Source organism: Trachemys scripta, chromosome 25, assembly GCF_013100865.1.
Source record: "Trachemys scripta elegans isolate TJP31775 chromosome 25, CAS_Tse_1.0, whole genome shotgun sequence".
Classification (NCBI taxonomy): Eukaryota; Metazoa; Chordata; order Testudines; family Emydidae; genus Trachemys; species Trachemys scripta.
This window is the reverse complement of record NC_048322.1, coordinates 5,483,786-5,510,240: the sequence shown is the minus strand read 5'-3', so window position 1 is coordinate 5,510,240 and position 26,455 is coordinate 5,483,786. Positions and strand designations below refer to the sequence as shown.

The following is a 26,455-nucleotide window of genomic DNA, read 5'->3' as shown; positions in this document are numbered from 1 at the left end:
TGTACCCAGAACCACCTGCGACAATGTTTTTTGTCCCATCAGGCATTGGGATCTCAACCCAGAATTCCAATGGGCGCGGGAGATTGCGGGAACTATGGGATAGCTACCCACAGTGCAACACTCCAGAAATCGATGCTAGCCCCGGTACTTGGACGCACACCGCCGAATTAATGTGCTTAGTGTGGCCGCATACATTTCGACTTTATACAATGTATCCACCTCCACCACGTGAGAATGCAGCCATCTGGGAGGAATCTGCTATATGTCCAGAGGACTTTTATTCCTCCAGCCTGCAAGGAAAGAGGGCATGTCAGGAAGTTGCCTCTTCAATCCCACAGACAAAAAGGCCCTTCTTAGCAAAGGCAAAGTGCTGAAGAGAAAAAGTAATATCAAAGAGGACTCAAAAGACATACATTTTTAATAACTTACTGAATAGTTCCATTACCTCACCCGGGACTTGAACCCTGTACCCTCAGATTAAAAGTCTGATGCTCTACCAACTGAGCTAGCCAGGCTAAGAAAGAAAGAAAAAAAAAAAAAAAAAAAAAAAAAAGTAATAAGTTGGTGCAGAGGAGAAACTAGTCAAGAAAAAGAGTGCAGGAAACAATAGGGGAAACCAGTTGCTCTCTTGTCCCAGCCATAGCCTGACCTGGTATTAGTGTTGGTTCAGACGAGGGGAAAGTATCTGCATCTACCAGCTGTACAGCAAGGTGCTCCTCCTTTTGCCACTGGCCTGTCCCTCTGATAACCTCAGGGGTGGCAGGCTTGTAGAATTTTTGTAGAATTAGAAGAGCCCCCCCCAAACTCCACCCCCCACACCTGCCTAAGGCTCTGGGAGAGAGTTTGGATGTGTGGGGGGAGGTCTGGGGTGCAGGCCCTGGGCTGGGTCAGGGGATTTGGGTGCAGGATGGGTGCAGGCACTGGAAGGGAGTTTGGGTGTAGAAGGGGTGAGAGGTTGGGCTCTGGGAGGGAGTTTGAGTGGGGGAGGGAGTCTGGGGTGCAGACTCTGGGATGGAGTTTGGGTGCTGGGTGCAGGCTCCAGGCTGGGGCAGGGAGTGGGGGTGCAGGAGGAGGGTTTGAGGGGTGCAGGCTCTGGGAGGGAGTATGGATGCAGGCTGGGGTGGGGATGCAGGCTCTAGGAGGGAGTTTGGGGGTGAAGGGTGTGTGGGGGATGCGGGTGCAGGCTCTGGGAGTTTGTGGATGGGGATGTTGAGGGAGGGAGGGAGCTGTGGAAGGGGAAGGGGGGGTGCAGGCTCTGGGAGCAGGTTTGGGGGCAAAAAGGGGTGTGTGGGAAAGGGGTGGGGGTGCAGGCCCTTGGAATGGGTGTGGGGGTGGCACTTACCCCCAGGCACTGTCCCCGTGGCTTCCTATTGGCCCCGGGTCACTTGGAGTGGGAGCAGCACACATGGACAGAGACCCAACCCATCCCACCCAGGGGCCACAGGGAGGGGCTGGCAGCCATGTGGAGCAAGCAGGCAGGAAGATGCTCAGCTTCGCTGCGCTGCTGGTGGTGGGTGGTGGCCCTGGGGCTGTTTTAAATCACCCGAGGGACAAGTGGGGGAAGCACCTGGGGGCGGAAGACAGGCCTGAGGGAGAGACCCAGCCTCAAACAGTGCTGGAGCAGGGCCCCGGGCCAGGAATATTTCTGGTACCCAGGGCCCACGAGCCCATAGAACTTGCTGCCTATAACCCCAACCTCCGCATGACAGAGAGTCGTGACACCAGCAGAGAAATTACCACTTTCTCCAGGTTCGCCCATTGGATGTGCCAGGGCGAGCGCCAGCGAAGTGGATGGAATTTGAAGGGAGGGACAGATTACTGTGGTAGAGTTTCTGTAGTGTAATGGTTATCATGTTTGCCTAATATGCCAAAAGTCTCTGGTTTGAAACTGGGTAGAAACATGAAGGCTTACTTTTCCCAGCTCCCTTAGCTATCCAGCAAGGTCCTCCTCTTTCTGCCACTGGCCTATCCCTGGGATTACCCCAACCCCTGCAGGACAGAGGGTGGTGAAATGAGCTGAGAAAGCAGCTTGACATCAGCAGGAGAAAGCTTAGAAGATCTGGACCAGCCACCTTTTCGAGCCTTGTGGCTTGGCCTCCTCTGCCTTGGGGTTAGCCTACAGAGGCAGTTCTTCCTACTGGCCTCCTTTGTGTGACTTGCCAAAGGAGGAAGTGAGACAGGAATGGGGCAAAAGAGGAAAGTCATGCTGAGAAAGGCACCTCAGTGCGGCTAAGTGGGGTTAGTAGAGCACCACCATTTGTTCTGCAAAGTCTGGGGAGGTGCCGTTGGCTGCTGGGAGGTACAATCCTGTGCCTGCCTCTTGGCATCCCAGGGATGTCTACTTGCAGCTAAGGAGAAGAAGGAGGTTTCTGGGTGAAAGGAAGACAAGCAAAGCTATGGGAGGAAATTTGGGTGTGGGGTACGGGCTCTGCGCTGGGGGAGGGGGTTGAGGTGCAGGAGGGGTGGCGCTTACCCCGGGCAGTGCAGCTCCCAGTGACTGGTACACTCAACCCTCTGGCAGCAGCTCCTACGTGGGCGGGGCCATGCGGTCTCCGCTGGCTGCTGCCTGTAGGCGCTGCCCCCAGAGCTCCCATTGGCTACAGTTTCTTGCCAATGGGAGCTGCGGAATTGGTACTCGGGGCAGGGGCAGGAGGGGGTTGGGCTGGCTGTGAGCTACTGGGATCCAGGAAGCCCCAGCCTACCCCTCCGGGGGCCGTGTCTTCTTCTCTCCTGCCTTGGGGAGCCAAGGCTGCCCAGCATGTGTTGCAGCTCAAGCATTAAGCCTTCCTGTGTGGCCTGTGCTGGAGATGACCCTGATCCCCTGTGGGGTACTGTTGGGGGGACATCCTTACTGTAAAAAATTCTGACCACCAGATCAACAACTTGCATCCAATGGGGCAAGCTGGAGGTCTGGTGACTTAGTCCGTGGGGCTAGCAGGTCAAGCCTTCTGTCAGCAGCTGTGGTGATACAGTGCTTAGTGCGCTGTGTTGTGGCCTCATAAAATCATGGAATATAAGGGTTGGAAGGGAACTCAGGAGGTCATCTAGTCCAAACCCCTGCTCAAAGCAGGACCAACCCCAACTAAATCATCCCAGCCAGGGCTTCCTCAAGCCTGACCTTAAAAACCTCTAAGGAACCCATTCCAGGGCTTCACTACCCTCCTAGTGAAAAAGTTTTTCCTAATTCCAACCTAAACCTCCCCCACTGCAACTTGAGACCATTACTCCTTGTTCTGTCATCTGGTACCACTGAGAGCAATCTTGATCCATCCTCTTTGGAACCCCCTTTCAGGGAGTTGAAAGCAGCTATTAAATCCCTCCTCGTTCTTCTCTTCTGCAGACTAAACAATCCCAGTTCCCTCAGCCTCTCCTCATAAATCATGTGCTCCAGCCCCCTAATCATTTTTGTTGCCCTCCGCTGGACTATTTCCAATTTTTCCACATCCTTCTTGGACACAGTATTCCAGATGAGGCCTCACCAATGTCGAATAGAGGGGAATGATCACGTCTCTCATTCTGCTGGCAATGCCCCTACATATACAGCCCAAAATGCTGTTAGCCTTCTTGGCAACAAGGGCACACTGCTGACTCATATCCAGCTTCTCGACCACTGTCATCCCTAGGTCCTTTTCTGCAGAACTGCTCCCTAGCCAGTCGGTCCCTAGTCTGTAGCGGTACATGGGATTCTTCCATCCTAAGTGCAGGACTCTGCACTTGTCCTTGCTGAACCTCATCAGGTTTCTTTTGGCCCAATTCTCTAATTTGTCTAGGTCCCTCTGTGTCCTATCCCTACTCTCCAGCGTATCTACCACTCCTCCCACTTTAGTGTCATCTGCAAACTTGCTGAGGGAGCAGTCCATGCCATCCTCCAGATCATTAATGAAGATATTGAACAAAACCAGCCCCAGGACTGACCCTTGGGGCACTCCGCTTGATACCAGCTGCCAACTAGACATGGAGCTATTGATCACTACCCATTAAGCCCGATGATCTAGCCAGCTTTCTATCCACCTTATAGTCCATTCATCCAGCCCATACTTCTTTAACTTGCTGGCAAGAATACTGTGGGAGATCGTATCAAAAGCTTTGCTAAAGTCAAGGAATAACACATCCACTGCTTTCCCCTCATCCACAGACGCAGTTATCTCCTCATAGAAGGCAATTAGGTTAGTCAGGCATGACTTGCCCTTGGTGAATCCATGCTGACTGTTCCTGATCACTTTCCTCTCCTCTAAGTGCTTCAGAATTGATTCCTTGAGGACCTGCTCCAGGATTTTTCCAGGGACTGAGGTGAGGCTGGCCTGTAGTTTCCCAGATCCTCCTTCTGCCCTTTTTTAAAGATGGGCACTACATTAGCCTTTTTCCAGTCATCCAGGACCTCCCCCGATCACCATGAGTTTTCAAAGATAATGGCTAATGGCTCTGCAATCACATCTGCCAACTCCTTTAGCATCCTCGGATGTAGCGCATCCGGCCCCATGGATTTGTACTCATCCAGCTTTTCTAAATAGTCCCGAACCACTTCTTTCTCCACGGAGGGCTGGTCACCTCCTCCCCATGCTCTGCTGCCCAGTGCAATAATCTGCAAGCTGACCTTGTTTGTGAAGACAGAGGCAAAAAAAGCATTGAGGATATTAACTTTTTCCACATCCTCTGTCGCAAGAGCCATGGATGCAAGTTGAGTTACGGTGACCTTTTCCTTGTCTCCATCTTTCTTAGGTGCCTCCTTCCGACACTTGTCAGAAAAAATGACCGGTTTCTTTTGCAAGCATTTGCATTGCTAGGCAAAGGCAGTCGTCTCTGTTTCCTCAAAAGATTGACCAGAAGGTGGGAAGAGCGGACACATTTGGCAAGGCACCACTGGATGCTGCATCCCTAACTCCACTTTACCTGGCAGGTGCCTTGGCCAGCTTAGCCACAGTGCCACTCTCTGGGACTTTTCTCCCAATTGGTCCATTTTTCATTAATGACAATCAAAAGGAAGGTGACAGAAGAGTATTGCCTATAAGGATCTCTGTGCATAGACATCCCCAGTGAATCACAAGGATGCGTGGCACAGGCTTTTGTGTTGCAGCAATTGCAGTCAAAGCAACCGCCTGGCCAATGCCAGTCACAGCAGCGTTTTCATCAACTCCAGGCTTGTGATTTGATTCTTTTCAATGCTTCTCTCTAAAGAAGCCTTTTCCTTAGCAAGTAATTACTTGGATTGCCAAGGATGGTCTCTTCTGTTTCCTAGAAAGGCACAGGAAAATGTGAGTGGAGGAGACCATGGCAGCACTGGGAGTTGAACCCAGGATCTCCTGTTTACTAGTCAGGTGCCTTAGCCAGCTAAGCCATAGTGCCTGCCTCAAGAAAGTGCTTTCAACTGTTCCACTTGATGGTCCAGGACAACGCCTGCAAATTCCAAAGTACAGACATTCCCCATTTCCCTCAAGACTTGCAGACCTTGAGGTGTCTGGCTCTGTGTGCACAGAAGACCATAGTTAAGTTGACAGAGGGCTTCTAACATGTGCTTCTCCCACCAGTCACTGTGATCGTATAGTAGTTAGTGCTCTGCATTTCAGTTGCAGTAACCTCAGCTCAGTTCTGAGTCATGGTAACCTTTCCATCAGCTCCAGACTTCTGATTTGCCACTTTCCAAGTGTGGTGGGGTGGCTGCCCCACACAAGCAGGAGAAAGGATAAGGCAGCCTTGGAGAACCCAGCCAATCAGGAAAGGACTTATTGGGAGAACCGATCAGGAGAAGGCTTGCTGGAGTAGTCCATATAATTCCCAGGATGGCCAGCAGGAGGTGCTGCAGTGGTGAGACATGCTCCATTACACCAGGACTTAGCTGCAAGGAAAGCTCTCTCCGTCTAGAACAAGCACTTAGAAGGATTGTGCTGACAGGTCTTTTCTTTTTATGAAAAGAGATACAAAAAAGGAGCCAACAGAGACATTAGGTTCAGTAGGGAAGAACTGGCAGGCCAAGCCAGGATCTCCTGGTTAGTAGGAAGGCTCTTCAGCCAGCTGTTTCCAAAGATCACTGTCTAGCAGCCTATTAACAGCCACTGCAGATGTTCACCACAAAAGAGACAAAGAGATGCCAAAATAAAGTTCTCCACTGCCTGCAGACATCAAACTACCGGGAGTTCTGTGCATAGAGAGGCCTCTGCTGGTGGAAAGACGCTTTGGTAGAGACTCTTCTGACACTAGCCGTGGTCATATAGTGCTTAGCACTTTGTGTTGTGGCTTCAACATCCACAGATGCAAGTTCAGTTATGGGGATATTTTTCTTGTCTCCACATTTGTCTAGTGTCTCCTTTCAACACTTGTCACCAAAAAGACCTGTTTCTTTTGCAAGCAATGTACAGCTAGGCAAAGGCAGTCTTCTCCATTTCCTGAAAAGCTCAACCAAGCTGTGGGGAGAGGAGACGCATTCAGCCAGGGACCACTGGGTACTGGATCCTGAATCGCCTCTTTACTCAGCAGGGGGCTCTGTTTAGGGGCTTTCCCTTCACTCCCTCCCCTGGTTCTTGTCACGCAGGCAGAAATCAAGAGACCAGAAATCCGAAGTGCAGGCAACGTAATGTTTATTGGGGTTAGTTTCAAGCAAGCATATCCATAGCTCCTCATGCCAGCAGAGTCTGTTTCCCAGTGTTCTGTTCACAGCTCTGACACCGCAGAGCCTTTAGCCATGTCCCCTTTCCCCCTCCTCTTTCTTAGCAGCCCCAAATATACCTGCAGTGCATGCCCGTAGTCATGAGTCTAGGGGCTCGGTGCCACCTCTTTTGTATCCCATGAGAGGGGTAAGAATTGAGGTTGTGTACTGGTCAAGGCCAGGCTTTTCTTTGGCTTTTAGTGTGTCTTATTCCTCCCCCCATCCCCGTCCTTGCCCCTCCCAACTGGTTGCTTTACCTTGGTTTGAGAGAGGAGCCAGGTAGCCTTCCAGTGTATGCTCGTATATTACACTCCCATCATACCTAGTAACACTTTAGCTCTATCCCTTAACTTTTCCATTATACTAACAAGCCCATCTGGCTGGGCAGAAGCAACATACCGTGTCTTTGTTCTTTGTTCACACATATTAGTACGGATATAAGAGCAGGGGTTGGCAACTTATGGCATGTGTAAGGGGATTGTTGCCCCCTTACTAAAATTCAGTGGGGGTGTTTTGGTTGCTAGCTCCCAGCACTAAAAGGGGAGGGGTCGATGGCAAATCAGGAGCCTGAGACTGACAGTCCCCAGGAACAATGGGGAGAGGCCAATGCTCCAGATCAGCCCGATTGACAGGGCGGGCAGCTAATCAGGGAGTCAGGAGGCCAGAGGGGGTCCCGTCCTCCGCGTGAGCTGGAATTGCCTGTGTCAGAGAGAGTGGGGCCCGAGCTAAGTGGCTGGAAGCAGAGCTGCAGCCCCAAAGCCAGATCACAGCCCAGAGAGAGCAGACCTGCCCTGGGAGGAGAACTGCAGCAACCAGAGCCAGAGGGGCCAGACAAGCAGCCAGGAAGCAGGTCAGAGCTGGGAGCAGAGTCACAGAAGCAGCCTGCAGAGCAGACCTGTCCTGGGGGCAGAGCTGTAGTAACCAGAGCCAGAGAGGCCAGAGAAGCAACCCAGGGAGCTGAAGGCAGAGCAGCAGCAGCAGCAGCTGAGGCCGAGTGGAGCTGGAACTGGAGCTGGAGCTGGGGCTGGAACAGTCTGGAGCTGGGTGCTGTGAGCAGCTGGGGAGAGTGAGGGGGATCCTGGGCAGTGGGCCCAGCACAGGTAGACACCTCAGCCAAGAGGCTCTGCAGGCCAGACTTGGAGGGGGGATCATAACCCCGACTGGGCGGGGGCGACGTTGGGAAAAAGGGTCCTGCCACCTAGAGCCTGAGAGCGTGTGGCCACCACCAGAGCAAGTGTCCAACCTGCAGTGTCTCTGCAGCACAGACAGGGCCTGAGAAGGAGCCTGGAACCTACAAGGAACAGACTGTGACCTGCCCTGACATTCCAGAGACACTGTTTGTAATGTTCCCTGCCACAGAGCAGGGTGATGTGTTTTCCTTTAACCTTTCCCATTTTTCCTTATTCTTTTTTAAAATTAATTGTTAATTAAACAACTTGTATTTGCTTTATATTGTATGAAATGATCCACTGGTCAGGGAGGTGCCCAGTGCAGAGAGAGTACCCCGGAGTGGGGACACCCTAGCCCCTGTCCTGGGTGACCACCGCAGGGTTGGGAGTCGAGCTCCCCAGGAATCCTGGGCCCAGCCTTGTCGGGGTTTACGAGGACTCTGCCAGACAGGAGAGTGGAAGGGGAGTCCTCAAGGGCAGGGAGGCCTCTGGGTAAAGGAAGTGGGAGCGAGGACTCGGATCCTTTCGCCAGCCCACTTCACCGGGGTAGTGCAGAAGCCAGGAAAGTTCCCCACAATAGCGGGACCATTCCCCCGCTTACACATGCATGCCAAAGGTGGCATGCAAGCCAATTTTTGATGGCATGCGGGGCGGGCTGAGCCACTCAGCCTGTCGCTGCTCTGGGGGTTCCCGCTGCTGGCCCCTTTCCAGCCGGGGTCCCGCCGCCAATCCCACTCAGCACCCGCTGCTGGCCTGGGGGAAGGAACCCCTTGCTGGCAGTGGGCTGACACCCCAGCTGGCAGGAGCCGGCAGCCAAAACCCCAGAGCGGCAGCAGGCTGGGCTGCTCAGCCTGTCACCACTCTGGGGTTCCTGATGCTGGCCCCTTGTCAGCCAGGATCCCACTCAGCACCCACTGCTGGCCTGGGGGAAGGAACCCCTGGCTGGCAGGAGTCGGCGGCTGAAACCCCAGACGGGGGCTGGCAGAGACGCTCAGCCTACCCCTGAAACCCCAGAGCTGGGTGGTCTGACCTGCTCAGCCCGCCGCCACTTTGGGGTTCTGGCTGCTGTCTCCGTGCCAGCCGGGGTCCCCACTCACCTTGCTTCAGGTTGGAGTTCCAGCACAGGCCCCCTGCCAGACAGGGTCCAGGCTTCCAGCCCTGCTCAGCCCTACCAGCCACCAGCTCCACTCACCTCAGTTGCCAATCTGGGGTTCCAGCCGCTCACCTCCTGCCAGCCGGTTATCAACTGATAACTCAGAAGCCTGTGTGCAGCTTAAAGTATCCTAATATGTGCCAGACATTGGAAAACTCAGCAAGGAAAAGAAAGGGCAGGGATCACACTAAACTAATAAGTTCTGCATTTTAATTTAATTTTAAATAAAGCTTCTGAAACATTTGGAAAACCTCATTTACTTTACATATAACAGTAGTTTGATTATATAGTATAGACTTATAGAGAGACCTTCTAAGAAATGTTAAAATGTATTACCGGCACGCGAAGCCTTAAATTAGAGTGTATACATGAAGACTCGGCACACCACTGCTGAAAGGCTGCCGATCCCTGATATAAGAGTATCAAAAATCAAACACAAAATTCTATCTTGGGTTAACAAACAGGCCTATATACTAACAGGGTCTTGGCCAGATTAGCCACATTGCCGCTCTTTGGGACTGTGAGGGTTCACGCCCCTCCTTACAGGGCAGCACGGCCTAGTGGCCAGAGTCCATAGGATCAACCCTTGTTGCAGGGTAGCACGGCCTAATGGCCAGAGTCCATATAAGCACCCCTGGTTGCAGGGCAGCACAGCCTAGTGGCCAGAGTCCATATAAGCACCCCTGGTTGCAGGGCAGCACAGCCTAATGGCCAGAGTCCATATAAGCACCCCTGGTTGCAGGGCAGCGCGGCCTAAGGGCCAAAGTCCATATAAGTGCCCCGGGTTGCAGGGCCATAGGACCTTACTACTGGCTCAGCGAGGGGGTTCTACCGAAACACGCTGAGGCTTACTGGGGTCAAGGTACCAGTCTGTCATCTCCCCTGGGTCGCTCCCTACTGGCTGGGGAGTTGGTGTCTCCCACGGATCCCAGGGTTCTCCGTGATTCTCCGGATCCGTCGCCTCCTCTGTTTCCTCCTGCAGTAGGGGTTCGTGCTGACTTGTAGAAGCCTCCGTTCCTGGCGGCTTCAAGAGTGTCGGCTGGTCCTTTGCAGGAGCTTCCCAGTTAGGTCCTTCTGCGGCCACCAGCCCCGACTGAGCTGAGTTCCCTCCTTTTATACTCAGTGAGGATCTGGAACATGCCCAGTACGAACGGGGCGGGACTTCCTCTGTCAGAGCTATTGGTCTGACGTCGCTGGGGCTAGTGCGGGGCAGGGCTGTCCCATCACACACCTTCCCCCTTAAGAGGGACCCCTCCGGTTGGTCTGCCCCCTCCTCCCCCTGTCTTGAAAAGAAGTCCGCGTTAGCGTGTGCCTTACCCGGGTGATGAAATATTCGGAAGTCATAGGGTTGCAGTGAGAGGAACCAAAGTAGTATCCGGGGGGTTCGTGTCCTTCATGCTATTTATCCATTGTAAGGGGGTGTGGTCTGTGATCAGCCTGAAGTTATTCCCCAACAGATAATAACGTAGGGCATCGATGGTCCATCTCACTGCCAGGGCCTCTTTCTCTATTGTGGAGTACTGTTGTTCCCGGAGGAACAGTTTACGGCTTAAATACAGTATCGGGTGTTCTTCCCCGTCCAACTCATGGGAGAGTACGGCCCCCAGGCCTAATTCCGAGGCCTGGGGGCCGTAAAAGTATAAATTCTTTTGAAAAATCTTGGTATCACAGGACCGGTTCATGAGTGAGTCATTCTTTCAGAGCTTCAAAAGCTTTATCACACTCTTCTGACCACTGCACTTGTCGAGGCTGTGAGTTCTTTGTAAGATCCAACAGGGGGGCGGCTATGGATGCAAAGTCTGGCACGAAGCGATGGTAATATCCAGCTAGGCCCCAAAACTGGCGCACTTGCTTCTTCATCTTGGGGACGGGTACGTCTCTGAGGTCTTGCACTTTGCTGATTAGAGGCGTCAGTTTCCCACCCCCTACCATATATCTGAGGTAGGTTACCTCCTCTTTCCCGAGGTGACACTTCGCCGGGTTGGCTGTAAGGCCGGCTGATCGAAGTGCCTGCAACACCCCATCCAGGTGGCATAGATGGTCCTCCCAGTTGTCGCTATAGACTACGATGTCGTCTATATACGCCGCCGCATACTGGTCATGGGGCTGTAAGACCTTGTTCATCAACCATTGGAATGTAGCCGCGGCTCTGTGTAGCCCGAATGGCATCGTTATAAATTGGAAGAGGCCGAACCGGGTTGGGAAGGCAGTCTTCTCCCGGGAGTTTGGGGTGAGGGGGATCTGCCAGTATCCCTTGGTTAGGTCTAAGGTTGATAAGTACCTCAGTCCCCCGAGCCGCTCCAACAATTTGTCAACCCGCGGCATCGGATACGCATCGAAGCGGGAGATAGCATTGACTTTTCGGAAGTCAATACAAAAACGGGTAGTCCCGTCAGGCTTGGGGACTAAGATGATGGGGCTGCGCCACTCACTCTTTCATTCCTCCACAACCCCCATCTCCAGCATTGTCTCCAGCTCCTTTTGGACGGTGTCCCACATCTTCCGGGGTAATGGTCGGTGGTGGTCTCTTACCTTTTGACCTGGAATGGTTGCTATATGATGGCTCATTAGAGTAGTTCACTCAGGGTGGGCGGATAAAACGTTGGGGAACTCCCCTGTCAATTGCTATAGTTGCTCTCTCTGTATAGGGGCGAAGCCCACCCCTAATGTCACTGGCCTGGGGTCCGGGGGGTCCCCTACTAGGGGTCCCAGTTCTGATTCCGGGATGGATGGGCCAATGAGCAGGGCTTCCCTAGTCTTCCAGGCCTTCAGAAGGTTTATATGGTATATGCACGTCATCCTCCGTCGCCCCGGTAGCCGGACCTCATAGTCTACTGGTCCAATCATCCGGATTACCTCGTAGGGTCCCTGCCATTTGGCTAGCAGTTTTGACTCGGCCGATGGTAACAAAAGCAACCAGGGCCGTCTCTGGCTTTTTTGCCGCCCCAAGCAAGATGTGCAGTAGTCTCGCACCTCCCGGTGTATGCCAGGCCAGAAGAATCGACGAGCTATCCGCTGGAGGGGCTTCTCCCGCCCCAGGTGCCCAGCCCAGGGGTTAGCGTGGACTAGACGGAGGAGGCTTTGTCGCAGCCTCCGAGGGACCAATAGCTGACGGAATGTCTCCTGGGCCTGCGGTTCCTGTACTACCCGGTACAGGTGATCTTGCCATATCTCAAAGTGTGGACCCTATGGGGGCCCAAGGATCAAGCCTTCGCTCGGGACCGAAGCTGGTGGCTTGTTCCCAGGCCCTACTTAGGGTCAGGTTCTTGCACAAAGTCCATGTCCCGTTCCAGTTCCATTTGAGCATCCTCGACTGACCGGGCCCTTACAGGGGAGTTGGTCATAGGGGGCTCTCCCGGAGCCAATGTCCCTTGTCCGGGGTCATCCCGTGGTCTGTGTCCAAGCAGCCCCACTCGTGGGGGCCTCAACCCGTCAGTTTGTGGGTCAGGCTGTTGCTACCTCCGGAGAATCTCCCCGAAACCCGGCCAGTCTCGTCCCAAGACTACCGGGTAGGCCAATCTGCGGGCCATGCCCATGCGAAGGCCCTCCTCCCAGTGGCAGACTTCTATCTTCGCCCAGGCTGAGGGGTAAGGGTGGATGTCCCCATGTACACACTGTAGATGTATCTGGGTGTCAGAGAGTTTGAGGTTAGGGACCAGCCTCTCACGTATGAGGGTCTGGCTGCACCCCGAGTCCACGAGGGCATTGGTGAGGATTCCCTCGACCCGGACGGGGACCACGAGCTTTCCCAGACCTCTCTTACGGGCCCTTCTTCCGGCGACCCAGGCTTGTCCATGAACGTGAAATCCTGCCGAAACTGCCCCTCTTGTCCGCACTCCCAGCACCCCTCTTGGACTCCACCCGGTGGGCTCCCTCTCTCTCGTGGGAGTGGGTCCCTGTGGGTCGTTACCCGGGCTGCCCAGTGTCTGGGCTCGGGACTGGAGAGCTTCAGGGTCATGGAATGGGCACCGGATGGTGGCTCCCGAGCCCCTGCTATCTGGGGATTCCCTTTGCCCGGTCCACCCCGTTGTCCGTAGCTTTCTGCTGTCCGGCGTGTCCCTTCAGTCCCCTCAGCAGACAAGTAGTCTTCCATCAAAGTCACTGCCGCTGAGAGGGTTGCCGGTCGGTACTGGCGTACCCCCCAGGCCCTTCCTCCCGAGGGCAGGATCTGGGAAAATTGCTCCAGCGCCACCATGTCCGCTACCTGGGGTCCGGTTAAGCCTTCCGGGTTCAGCCACCTCCAACAATGGTCCCGTATCCATCGAGCCCCATTTCCACGGTTTCTGTCTGGCTAGTTCCTATTGACAGTTTTCAGGGATTGTCTCCTCATCTAACTCATTAAGGGATGGGGTTTAAGTCTCTCCTCACCAGGAGTCCAATCCTGGGCCCATTGAGATCCATGGCAAAACTTCCACTGACTTCAGTGGGGTCAGGATTTCAACTCAGGGGTTTGATTTCTCAGTCCCAGCTTTCGCGTTATCTCAGAGCGGCTTGTTCTGCTTCACAGGGTCACCACGAGGGGTTCGGCTGCTCTTGGCAAACCCCCAGATGCACAAGAGTCCGCCATACAAATGGTCACTGAACATTTTGTTGCCCTACATGTTCTCCTGGAGGGTAGAGCAGCTCTGCTAACGCCTATGGCTGAGTCTAGTGCTAACGGCCAGTCAAAGCCCCAGGAAGTCAGTGGGAGGACTGGGTGTCACACACAAAGTGGGGCTGATGTATAGCAATGGACGGTACAACATGTAGGTTATGATGCCTCTCCACAGAACCGACACACAAAGTTTTCCGGTAAGCACCCTGCTGCTGATTCGCTCTGTGTTGTTTTCAGCTTCTGTGTTACAAAGAGGCCAAGAAGCTCCCACATCCAGACACTTTGGACCGTCTCGAGGAGTGGACAAAACACCCCAGCCCAGTTTTCCGTTCACTTGGTCTAAGAGGACTCGGCATCCTGGCAACCCAACCAGGGAAGGTGAGAGTCCAGGCTTGGTTAAATGGAAAACGACGAGGTGGCTGTGACCCAGTGGACTGAGTTCTGGGCAGGCAGTGAGGCACAGTGTTCTGAGCCCACCTCTGCTGCTGACTTGCTGACCCTTTCGGTGCCTCCATTTCCCCAGCAGGAACAGGGATCACAAAGGCCCCTCAATGCAGATCTTTCCTCGGAGAGTATTTTAGATGGGATTTTACTGCTTGGATTTCAGGTGGACGTTATCATTCTCCTAGGGCTACCACACGTCCGGGTTTCCCCGGACATGTCCGGCTTTTCGCTCTTTAAATAGCCGTCCTGGGGGGATTTCTAAAAATCTAAAAATGTCTGGGATTTTCCCCCAGTCAGCTATTTATCGACCGAAAAGCGGCTGACAGGGCGGCCGAGCGCCGCTCGCATTGGGGCCTCGGCAGCCAAAGCCCCTTCCCAGCTCCCCCCGTCCCCTGCAGCCTTAGCACGCCGCCTGGCAGCGCTGGGGGGCAGGGCTGTGCGCCTGTGAGGGAACGCGGCGGCGGGGCTGGCAGCGGTGGCCAGAGCCCCTCCCCGCTTCCCCCCCTCCCCCACAGCCTCAGCACGCCGCTCGGCAGCACTCGGGCGGTGCGCTCCTTGGGGCGTGGAGCCAGACACCTGCTCTAAGCCGAGTGGCACGGTAAGGGGGCCGGGGAGTTGGAGAAGGGGCTTTGGTGGGGCTGTCAGGGGGGCAGGGGTGTGGAGAGGGGTTGGAACAGTCAGGGACAGGGAGCAGGAGGGGTTAGATGGGTCGGGGGTTCTGGGGGGGCTGTCAGGGGGCGGGAAGTGGGAGGGAGTGGCTAGGGGGCGGGGCTTACCCCCCCCAATGGAGTGTCCTCTCTTTGAAAGTTCAGATATGGTAACCCTAATTCTCCCCCATGCAAATTACCCCAGCAGCATTCCTGTTCCTTCTTGGAGAGACCATTCCTGGTGCTATTACAAAGGAAGACCTTGATTGGTCTAAAGATCTTAGCGAGCACACAGGGCCCTGTCTCATCGCCCCCTCCAGTGGCAAGAGCCAACATTGCAGCACTTGCCTCAGTTTTCCCCTCCTCGGCTTGACTTCACAAATACCTCGTTCAATAACACCCTTATTCAGGCTCATTTATTAAGACAAACAAGCCTTTGAAGGCCAAAGATAAAACCCTCAGAATCAAACCTGACAATGTCCAACAGACTAAAAATCAGAAACAGGATCTTCTGCCCTTACCACATCTCCTCTTCTGAGCTCACTCAACAAAGGTTCCACCCTGTCCTTAGTAAACATAAGAAAACTTAACTTTGGCTCCCTTCCTGGGCACCCCTTCTGTAAGCTCTTTGCCCCCAAGCTCTGCGGAGTTCTTTGTTCTCTTGGGGGAGGACTGCTTCCCAAGGCTTCCTCCCTGGAGGCCCTTTTCCCCCATCAGATTCCCCCTGCCTTCCCTCCCAGGGTACTCTAGGAGCCACTCCCTCCTGCTTCCCCTTCCTTCCTGACAGCCCAAAATCGTTCTCTCCTCCTCCACTGCATCTGATTAATGCATGGGGCTGGCTGGCCCCAAAGTCTCTGGCCCTGAGAGAGGCAGAGCACTCTCTTAAAGAATGTTTGTGACCCTGCCCCCAAATGATATTTCAATGCCTTGCACAGGTCCAAGTTTCTCAAACTTTGCAGAGGGTTCAGCTCTCACCTAGGACTCCCCATGGGCCAGGTTTGATTTTTTCCCCAAGTTTCACCATTTGGGGGATTGTCTGCATGGGAAAAGAAGGTGGCTAGAAGTTTTCGTTTGTTTGTTTGTAAGTGGAAAAACTGTCCTACAGCTCAGAGACGCAATCTCCCCAGGAAAAAATCACAATTGACTGGGGAGACAGCATGGAACATTTCCATCCAAAAAGGGAATGTTTTTAGAAGCGTATCAAAAGGAGCAACTAGAATGGAAACTGTGTACCAGCCTTAACTATGGAGATTACTGCCAGCATCTGCTATAATAATAATGAATAGCACATAGAAAAGCGAGAAAAACCCCGAAGCAAACCACAGCTTTGCCCACCCTACACCAGAACGACCCGGGACAGGGTTAGGATTCACTGATTGCCTCGTCAGGCATCCCCATCGATTCTAAAGCACCACGCCTCCGACTGTGGAGACGGAGCTTCTCTCTGACTTGGTGCCATGGGGTAGAAGAAACACAGCCCTGGCACTGTGGCTTGTACTCACTGGAGGGCTGGGAGATCTGATGAGCCCTCCCCCCGTGTGTGTGTGTGTAGGTGGAACAAGTCAAGGCCCTTCTGCCTGCCATCCTTTGGGGCTCAGATGAGATGGATGATGGGAGTATTCTGGAGGCCATCTCAGCTGTTCAGAACCTTCTGCAGAGCCTGGATGGGAGTGAGCACACCAGCATGGCCAGGAAGCTAATCCCCTTACTCGATGCTGTAAGTCAGGGGCTCTTGACCTGCCCTTCCCCAGCCAGGCAGTGTTGTGACTCTGGAGTCGTAGTGGTGGCATATCTGACCTGATCAGTTCCGAGCCATTGCCTGGGCCTCAGGCATTGGTGACACCTTGGTCTCTCGTGTTCTCTGTGTGTGGCATGCAACCGTTTGGTCTCCTGAGGACTGATATGCTTTAATCTAACTCAAGTTAACATGCTCAATGTAGCGGTCATGGGGTGAAATGTAATGTCCTGTGCTTTGGAGTCTAGATGAATGAATGGCCCTTAAATGCTATGAAACTATGAAAGTGTTGAACCCATTAAAGAAACCCTCCAAAGAGCCCTTCACTGTGGATGGAATCAGCACTTACAGGAGGCCTCCAGGGAAATTTAGGAACCACTGTCCTAACCTGTGTTGTCTGTCCCTCCACCCAAACCTTTCTGCAAATGGGTGGGCAGACCATGGAGTTATTAGTCAGACTGGCCCCTATCTGTGGTTTGCATTGTGCCGAACTCACCCTGTAAGGAGAGTGTGAAGCTCCCTCTGTGAGATTCCCCTCATGGTTGTGTGTCCATCACAGGTGAGACCCCAGGTGCGCTCTGCTACCATCATGCTCTTTACAAAGTTGCTTAACACAGTGAAGAGGAGGCAGAAGCCCCTGCTGCAGGAGGAAGTGACCCGCAGCCTGGTCTCACTGCTCCTTCACTTACAGTACGAGGACCCTGACGTGGGCAAGGTGAGTCCCGCTGCCATGTGCTCCCTGGTGCAGCAGGCCCTGACTGCTCCAGCTCTCCTGCTAGGTCTGTCTCCAGAGCCGCCTCCCAAAAGTGAAAAATCTCAGCCCTACCCGCTTACCCAAGCAAGTTCCCTGGCCTTCAATGGACACACAAGTGGAGATGTTTTATGGCTCCCAGCAGCCACTTCCTAAGTCACTGAACTGCAGCCACCATGAAGATCAAACTCCAGGAGCCTCCACTAATAGAAACAAAGAGACACCAAGGGTCAGCAGGATACCATGTGACCCCCACATTCCTTTCCCTCGTTGATCATTTCAGCTGGCTTTTCACTGCAGAGTGACCACAGATTCCAGCTCTTCTCATGATGCAAACTCTCCTTGTCCCATCTTGTGTTGCAGAGGTGTCAGAAAGCCTTGGCTGGGTGTTTTCAGCTCCTGGGATGGTCTTGTCCTAAGCAGATTAACAGCAAGAAGGCTTGGCACACCCATCCCCAGGTGGTGGACAAGATCTGCCAGCACTCTGTAAGTGAACAATCGGCTTTTCGTGAGTGCTGCTTCTAGATGTGGGACCGGAAACGTGTTCCCTCACTCACTGCTCTGATTGCATGTCTAGTACTAGCATAGTGCACTCTGGCTTCCTCTTAGAAACACCCAGCTCCCCCACTCCTCCCAGTGCCTGTCAGATCTGAACAGCCAGACCTGGCCAGGAGTTCAGTACGGAGGTGAAAGCTCAGAACATAAAGAATCAGTTGATGGCAAAAATGCCTTCTGAATCCTGCAGGAAACTGGATGTCCCCATTTTTCACCTTACCCCAGCCCATTGGCCACTTCTGCACCGTATTTCCTATGCTCTGCACCCTCTCTAATGTCCTCCCCAGATGAAGCCCATACAACCGGGCTTCAGTGTTCTCTAGTGCCAGGCTCCAGCCCTGCAGTGCCAGCAGCTCAGACACCAGCAATATGTCTGGTGACACTTTGAAATGGTCATTTAATGACTGCCTGGCATGTAGATGGTCACCCCCAGGATACATGGAGATGGGAGCTGCATTCTTCCCACCCCTCCAAGCCAAGCAGATGAAATCTCTCTTCTCCTCACCCTGCGGCCCCAGCAACAAGAAACTTCTTTGGTTTCTATTCCTAGGTGCTGAAGCTCAAGAACGTATCTGACATCTTGCTCCAATGTCTGGATCACCTCCAAAGCCCCCAGGCTCCAATACGACAGGCAGCAGCCATCTTTATCGGTAACCACTACTTTTCTTAAGCAACTTCTATCTGAGAGGTTGTCCCGTGTTCTGCTTGGAGGGCACTAGCAGCAAGAATTAACCCCCTGGGATCCTAGTGTCTAGATTTCCTGCCCTTGAGGCAGTTGGGCTGAGGATTATATCAAAAGGCCTGGAGCAAATTACAACCCTACCCTCCAGCTCCACCCACTGGAATCCCTGTGGGACTGCAACAATACCATAGCCATTGGCAATCAGGCTCTCTGTATCTTCCAAGACATGAGCCTCTTTGTCTTGGAGCTTGTGGACTTGTCTGATTATCCCAGGGACCACTTGAAAGCTGTTTTGCTTGTTGGAAAGACTGACATTTTTTAAAAGGGAGCCCCAGGGGAGGTGAAAACTCCTGCAAGATTAATTTCCATTGTACGTTCCAGGTTGCACTGTTCAAAGCTCAGAGCCCACCTTGGTCAGGCAAGAGAAGGAGCTGATACTTCCGTGTAAGTAGTTGCCACATGGCTCTGTTTGCATGTGGAAGGAGAGCTTGTGCTCCTTGTAGAATATCAGGGTTGGAAGGGACCTCAGGAGATCATCTAATCCAACCCCCTGCTCATAGGAGGACCAATCCCCAGATAGAGTTTGTTTGTTTTTTAAACCCCATTTCCCTATATGGCCCCCTCAAGGATTGAACTCATAACCCCGGGCTTAGCAGGCCAATGCTCGAACCACTGAGCTATCCCTCCCACTTGTGAACCAGTCTATGAAAAAGTGCAACTCCCCCGCCATGCTGCTGCATTGAGTTCAATTTAGATGTGGCCAGATATAGCTGTTGAGAGAACCTGGACATCAGTCCCAGCTTTGTTTTCTTTGATGTCAGGAGTCACTTCCATCTCCAGGTGCCAGAAGGTTTTACAAGGAGAAAGTAAATGCCAGGCAGGGTGAGAGGCCCTGGCATGTGTCATGGAAACGGTGCTAAGGAGGTGGATGCCCCAGAATGCAGTGGAAGATGGTGCTGCCAAGGGCAGATGTCACTGAGGACTTAAGGGGTTATCAGATGGCGATGACACTGATAGCCCTGGTGGGTCCAGAGCATCTGGGAGGAGTTAGTTGCTGTGGAAGATCAGGGGTGGCTCCAGGCACCAGCGCAACAAGTGCGTACCTGGGACGGCAAGCCACGGAGGGTGGGGGGGGGCGTGCCGGTCGCCGTGAGGGCGGCAGTCAAGCAGCCTTCGGCGGCATGCCTGCGGGAGGACCGCCGGTCCAGCAGCTTCGGCGGCAAGTACGCTGAAGGCGCGGGACGGGCAGATCACCCACAGAAACGCTGCTGAATCCGCGTGACCAGCGGACCGCCCGCAGGCATGCCACCAAAGGCCGCCTGACTGCCGTGCTTGGGGTGGCAAAAAATATAGAGCCGCCCCTGTGGAAGATACAGAGGCCCATGGTGCAGGTGCTAGGGCATGCTAATACGATATGTGTTTTGACCTGAGCTTCCTCTCTCTGTCTCAGCTCTCAGTGGCCTGAAGCAAGATCCGGATTCCTCTGTCCGTGTCAGTGTCTCACGGGCCATTCAGCAAGTTCGGGATGGTGGCAGAAACCAGTCACGTCAGACCCTAGGAGCTAGATTCAGGAACCTGCTCTGCTGCTTGACCGGCCAGGAGGAGAGGGAAAATGCTCCTGACAGAGTTCTCTTGAGTGGCCCGGACCCTTCCCAAAGCCACCTATGGGACTCAGGAGGGCACAGAGAAGTTGGTGACTGGAGGAGGTTGGCTGAGCCACCACCCCAGGCCCGAAGCCAGTGCCTGCATGATCCTCTGGTAATTACGTGCATTGTTCCCCATGAGATGTAGGCAGCTGGGGATGAGTTTAAGTGACCCCAGTACTCAGCAGAATGACGGCTACTGGCTCCAGCTAAACAAAAAGGTGACAAGACTGTTAGTGTAAAACCAAGGGCATTTGCTCTCTCAACCTGGAACTGGATGACGGGGATGGATCACTTGATAAATTGCCCTGTTCTGTTCATTCCTTCTGAAGCATCTGGCACTGGCCACTGTCAGAAGATGGAATGCTGGGCTAGATGGACCACTGGTCTGATCCAATATGGCTGTTCGTATGATCCAGGCCTCTAGTTCCCCTTGGACAGTTAAATAAAACCCTTCATCTCTCCATCCATTGACATTATATAATCTCACTTTTCTTTAGACACTTGGGCCAGCACTTTCAAACATGGATGTCAAAAGTTATGTACCTAAATCCATACTTCTTCAACGCTTAGCCGAACGGTCGGCCGCAGCAATTGTTCACGATTGATCCGTTCCTGTGCTTGACGGGCCGAGAGCCCAACGTCGGAATAGACTTGAGGCACCCATGTAATAGGGGGCCTGCCTTTGGGCTGCCTGCAACCCTTGATTGGTCGAATTGTCTCTCGGATGTTACGAGCCACTCAAGGAACGGCATTCGCCGGAACGTCTTGTGGCATACTCGCGACATGTCTGAAAAGCATAAGACGCCATCTGCGGACAATGGCCCCAGTAGTCTGTAGACCGGAGCGACCATAAATATCTGCTTTACAAATGAAGTCCTTTCACTCTATGCCCAATATACAACGTTGGCATTTTATGTGGAAAGCCTCCAGCTTTGCCCACTCTGAGTGGCGCAGTCCCAATGTTTCGCAACTGTACAGCAGTACAGAGAGGATACAGCTCGATTAGATCCTGAACTTGGTTGTCGTGCCGAGATGATGTTGATTCCGTATTCATTGTAAACGACCCATGACAGAGGCTGCAATGCCACACTCAGGCACCTAAATAAATGGACTGACCTTTCTCAAATGCTGAATACCAAGAACTTCTCACTCGAATCTGCCGAAGCCGTGGCTGTTCAGCTCCTCTGAAAATCAATCCACTCATTTAGATGCTTGAATATGAATGTTAATGCCAGACTTTGGATAGTGACATAGGAAGACATTGGCCTGAGCCTATGCATGGACTCTCATCCTACAATCCAGCCCCTCAACAGATACATCCCAGCTTCTGACTGTGAGCCATTCAGCTACAATGGGGAAGCCTAGCTGCTGTAAGTGAATTAACATGTAATGATAAATAGACAGATAGATAGATAGTATAAGCTATTCTTTCTACCATCTGCCGTACGGATTTGCTCTGTAGAGCTTGCTGTCCCTGTTACTCATGGGTATTTATGTTCCAAAGCCCCACATGAGAGAGGGAAGGATTTCAGGCCCAAGGCCCAAGTGGGGCAAGAAGAAGCACACGCTCACCTCAGTTGCCTTCTTTGCTGAGGTAAGTTTTGTTGACTTGTTGAACTGAGATTGCAGAGCGTTGCTCAGTCCCAACTGGCAGTGCCCCATATGTATGTCTGGGGCACCTTGCATCCTCATTTCTTGACCTGTAAGTGGGGTGGCCTGGGGTTTATGTAAAAGGCAGGGATTGTGTTGAAACCATAATCATCCAGATACTTCTGAGGAAATCCCTCTGGAATAGTGGAAATAGCGTAGCATTCAGCCATCAGTCCCTCGGTAATTTCCCAGATTGTGACTGCATTTGATTTCCCGTGAGACGTCTTGAAAACTGCTCTCTTTGTTGCACTGAGCCTATGATCTGCAGAACCATCTCACAGGCTGGGCCTTAAGGCTGGCAGGCTGGCAGATGCTGCACTGAGCAGCAGAGTTACTCTGTGTCCTGAGTCAGGAAGCTTTTCTGCTGTTTCGCTGATCAGAGGAGCCTGATAGTTAAATGAGGCAGGAAGATACACCTGGTTAATGCAAAGACACAGATGGAGCCCTGGAAGCCCGTATTTCCTGGTGTTTAGTCAAAGAAGATCAGGCCTGGGCAATATGACTTGACAGTCCTCAGCAAGGACTCATCAGAGAGACCCTCAGATGTAGAGAGGGAGGAGGTGGGGGATATTGGGCACAAACTCCCCAGGTCCAGTTCTTTAGTCCGGGATCTGAGTGAGGGTGAGACCAGCCCGTCAGTCAAAGGAAATAGTGGACAGTGAGATGGTTATAGGCTAAGCCTAGTGATGCAGGAATGAGTCCAACCCCTCTTTGTTCAAGGTGGCCTGATCCAAACAAAGCTCACGGAAGTCAGTCTCTCTGATGTCTTTAATGGGCTTTGGCCCAGGCCCATGGAGAAGAGAATGTGTTCTTTGAGCCCTACAAAGGACAGAGCAGAGACCATTTCCATCATTAATAGTGTGATGTTTGAGCTGGAATAAAGCTAATCCAGGGTTCCCCTTTCTCTGCTGTTGCTAAACTTCTTTTTTCCTTGTTGATTCCCCCAACACATGAACTGCTGGGCACCGCCGAAGTCCACAAACAGGAGAAAAGAGGGAGGAGCAGCATCCGCCTGCTAAAATTCATGGCTGAGGACGGACCAAGTAACCTTTGACCCTGGGTAGCTCATTATGCGTTCCACAGGGGACCCTTATTACATAACAGTACAGTGATTGGCCAGCCCCAGGCTGGCAGGATAAACCCAGAGCACAGCAACCTCTGACCTCATGACTGAAATAGGCTAGTGCCACTAGACTGGGCCATGCCTCCTTCACCTCTGTTACGCAGCAGTAAGGGTGTGAATCACAGCAAGGAGATCAAAGCTCTGTAGAGCTAGAGACAAGCTCTCTTCTCTCCACCTTTCATATGGCAATTCTCATCCCTCCCCCACCCCCACCCTCCCACACACATTTACAGAGGAGACTCTAGACAAAATACAGCAAAGTGCAAAATAACTGGTCCCTGGACTGTTAGAGGAGAGTTATGGGCACGGAGTGAGGGAGCTGATGGCAAGGGGAAGGCTCCGGGCGAGTGTGGTCCCGGTGATCAGCAAGCCTACGGGAGTTATTCACATTCCCAGGAGGCCGGGACAATTGCTTAAAACTAAGACAGGAAAGCTGGAGGCAAGACCACGTTAACCATTAAAGCAGCCTGTCAGTTTGCCTGGGACGGGGACAGTCCAGCTCGCAGCGTAGTTCTCCTACAGTCTCTCTGGACTGACTCTGGCTCTTGTCCCCACTGAGTCTCCCACCCCAGCCACCATGCGCACATGAGCCCAGGGCGATTCTGAGGAGACCCCTATTTTCTGAACAACGGCTGCAGGAAGGACCTGGCTGGCTGGGAAAGCGCAGAGCACTACTGAGCCGGCTGGGCCCTTCATGTTTTTCAGCCTGTCAGCATATTGGATTCAGACTAATTCTCAGGCTGAACTCTATTTAGAACAGGTACCTTTGTTCCTTCCTGAGCTAACGTCACTCCGCTTTGGGGGAGAATAAGGACAAAGACCTATTAGAGATCTGTAGAAAGCCGATCTGGGAGACAGATTCTTCCACAGCTGCTACTGTGAGATTCTGATAGTTTCCTCTGAACCATCGGGTGCTGGCTGCTGTCAGAGATGGGGTCCTGGACTGGATGGAACTCAAGTTTTGATTCAGTCTGCTAATGCCTATAGCGAGTCCTTCACTAGTCAGTACCAGACTCCAAGAACCAGCTCCTCGGATGGTGCAAATTGGCTTAGCGCTATGGACGGCAATGGAGCTCTGCAAATTCCCACCAGCTGAGGATCTCTAGCCCTGCAGCATCAGTGACTCAGGACACTGGAGTGTGTTGGCCGAGGCTTTGAAATGATCATGGCAATGAGAGATGGGCTCAGACTGGAAACCCCAAACCCAGCACTAGTGGACGTGGGGACGCTGAGATCTGGATCCGGAGCCAGAGCTGAATGATGTGGCTTGGGGCAGTCGCTGATTACAATAACCCCTGGTGTGTAGCTGGGCTGTGTGCACTGCACACTGGGCTCCCAACTGCAGGATTTGACTAGAAGTCTTTAAAAAAAAAAGTTTTGAGGTGCAGAAGGACAAGGAAAAATGTGACACCCTGTCCCAGACCCTGAGCTATTTCTGTGGTACAGGGGTCCCTTTACGAACACAGCAGCCATCTCCATACAGCAGCTAACAAAAAAAAAAAGCTTCCATGATCCTTAAATTCTGACCCTGTCCCTCTTCCATCCTGCACTGTCCTTTATTACACAAAGGCCTTGTCTACACTTACGTCCGCACGTAGGGTGCGTGTAGCTACACGTGAAAGGCTGTGGTAGGGAGGGCAGCCAGGCTCAGCTCGGGGAGCTGCCGGTGCCATTCCGCACTGCCTCCCCCGACCAGAGCCTTTCCCCACTGGAATCTTTCACTGCTGTGGGGAAAGGCTCTGGCAGCGGGGAAGGGGCAGGACTCTACCCTACTAAATATAGCAGCGTAGACACAGGAGGCCTTGCATGGGCATGTAGGGTGCATAGCCATAGGGTTCAAGCGTCCCTTTACTTGCCTTAGCCAGGCCTCACCATCTACACTGCTGTTACACCCGTGCTAGCAGGGTCGAAATAGCCCCAAGTGTAGACCTACCCAACGCAACCACCTCTGTTCCTGGAGTCCTAATTGACTGCGCTTGAAGAGGCTTGGGGATTGCAAAGGAAGTCAGGGTCCAAGTTAACACCCTAGCCCAGCAGCAGCCCCTCTGGTGGGAATTTGTCCTGGGCTCACTGCAAGGAAACAGTTCCCCCTTAGTTAGGACTTTGTATTGTTCTTCCAAAAAAGTAAGGCAGAAACTAGTCATGTAAGCCACTCACCACAGGGTGGCGCTGATGCTCTGCCTCCCCTACGTTTTTCTTCTCTTAGGTCCCTTTGCAGCGAATCAGATTATGGCCGGTCTCTGTGCCCATTGATGCAGTCTGAGTAGCAGGAGCCCTTCAGCCCCACGGTGACATGGGCTGTTATGTGTTTGAATGATTAATCCTTCCTCTTCCTATTCCAGGCCAGAAGGGCTGAGGTGCTGTTTCCCGAGGAGCTGTTCCAGGACTAGCGAGGTAAGCACAGACACGGGCCGTGCACTACAGCTCTAGGTACACCCAGGAGCGCCGCCAGCGTTTTTGCCGCCCTAGGTGGCGGAAGGTCCCGCCCCCGAAATGCCGCCCCCGACAGGCGGCAGAAGGTCCCGCCCCCGAATTACCGACGACAACGGGGGCAGCCGAAGATCCGGCCGCCGCGGTCGCCGCCTCCCAAATGTTAGCGCCCAAGGCAACCGCCTAGGTTGCCTAATGGGTTGTGCCGGCCCTGGGTACACCCCTGTAACGCTAGAGGGGCAGGAAACGTGGTCCTTTCAGGTGGAAACGATGGTCGTTTTAATATGAGTGTAGAGTGTTTAGATGCAAGCTGGATGGATAGAAACGGAGAGTTTGGAAGATCAATATATAGCTGAAGATCATTGTTTTTACTGTGTTTTTTCCCCCTCTCATAGGAGCCTTTCCAAGCGTCACAGAAGTACGGGCCAGAGTTAACATGGCATAGAGTTGTTTGTTGCATAATAGAGCTGCTGCTGATTTCCAAGTGTGTGCGGCCAACTTTCCTCACTGTGCACTAGGCTGCATGTAGCCATGTGACTGAGATGTCGGCCTTCTCTTTTCTGGGCACTGCACCTTTAATAGTAGAGGAATCTTGCTGGCTGCAAGCATCCTGGCTAGGTTGCCAGGTGTCCGGTTTTCGACCGGAACACCCGCTCGAAAAGGGATCCTGGCGACTCCGGTCAGCACTGCTGACTGGGCTGTCAAAAGTCCGGTTGGCGTGGGGCTGGCAGGCTCCCTACCTGGCTCTGCACGTCTCCCTGCAAGCAGCGACATGTCCCTCGGCTCCTAGATGGAGGGACGGCCGCAGCCCCATGCACAGCCCCCACCCCGAGCGCTGGCTCCGCATCTCCCATTGCCTGGGAGCCGCGGCCAATGGGAGCTGCAGGGGTGGCACCTGAGGGTGGAGACAGCGTGCAGAGCTGCCTGACTGCGCCTCAGCCTAGGAGCCAAGGGACATGTCGCCCTTTCCCTGGAACCGGCTGAGGTAAACACCACCCAGAGCCCGTACTCCAAAACCCCTCCTGCACCCCAACCCCCTGACCCAGCTCTGAGCCCCCTCAAGCTTGGGGATTGGTCCTGCTTTGAGCAGGGGGTTGGACTAGATGACCTCCTGAGGTCTCTTCCAACCCTGATATTCTATGACTCTATGATTCCCTCCCAGAGTCTGCACCCCCCCAACACCCTACCCTGCCCCCCCAGCCCCCCCCCCCCCCCCCCCCCCCCTGCATCCCAACT

General features: G+C 53.3%; 1 protein-coding gene, 1 long non-coding RNA gene and 2 other non-coding genes across 4 annotated transcripts; 2 read left to right on the top strand and 2 right to left on the bottom strand.

Annotated features, from left to right (window-relative positions):
• Positions 1-442: 442 nt before the first annotated feature.
• On the bottom strand, positions 443-515 carry TRNAK-UUU. The gene has a single exon. It is a non-coding gene; the product is annotated as a tRNA-Lys (tRNA).
• A 4,754-nt stretch (positions 516-5,269) lies between these two features.
• Positions 5,270-5,343, bottom strand: TRNAT-AGU. Its single transcript has one exon. It is a non-coding gene; the product is annotated as a tRNA-Thr (tRNA).
• An 8,326-nt stretch (positions 5,344-13,669) lies between these two features.
• Positions 13,670-20,161, top strand: LOC117869931 (maestro heat-like repeat-containing protein family member 7). Its single transcript, XM_034757028.1, has 6 exons — positions 13,670-13,934; positions 16,200-16,364; positions 16,942-17,097; positions 17,497-17,619; positions 18,239-18,338; positions 19,821-20,161. Exons 2-6 carry the CDS (start codon positions 16,251-16,253, stop codon positions 20,159-20,161), a joined length of 834 nt encoding a protein of 277 aa, XP_034612919.1. The 5' UTR covers positions 13,670-13,934; positions 16,200-16,250.
• A 1,232-nt stretch (positions 20,162-21,393) lies between these two features.
• LOC117870080 lies at positions 21,394-25,706 on the top strand. The gene is made up of 3 exons (XR_004643898.1): positions 21,394-21,610; positions 25,132-25,183; positions 25,615-25,706. It is a non-coding gene; the product is annotated as an uncharacterized LOC117870080 (long non-coding RNA).
• The last annotated feature ends 749 nt before the right edge of the window (positions 25,707-26,455 follow it).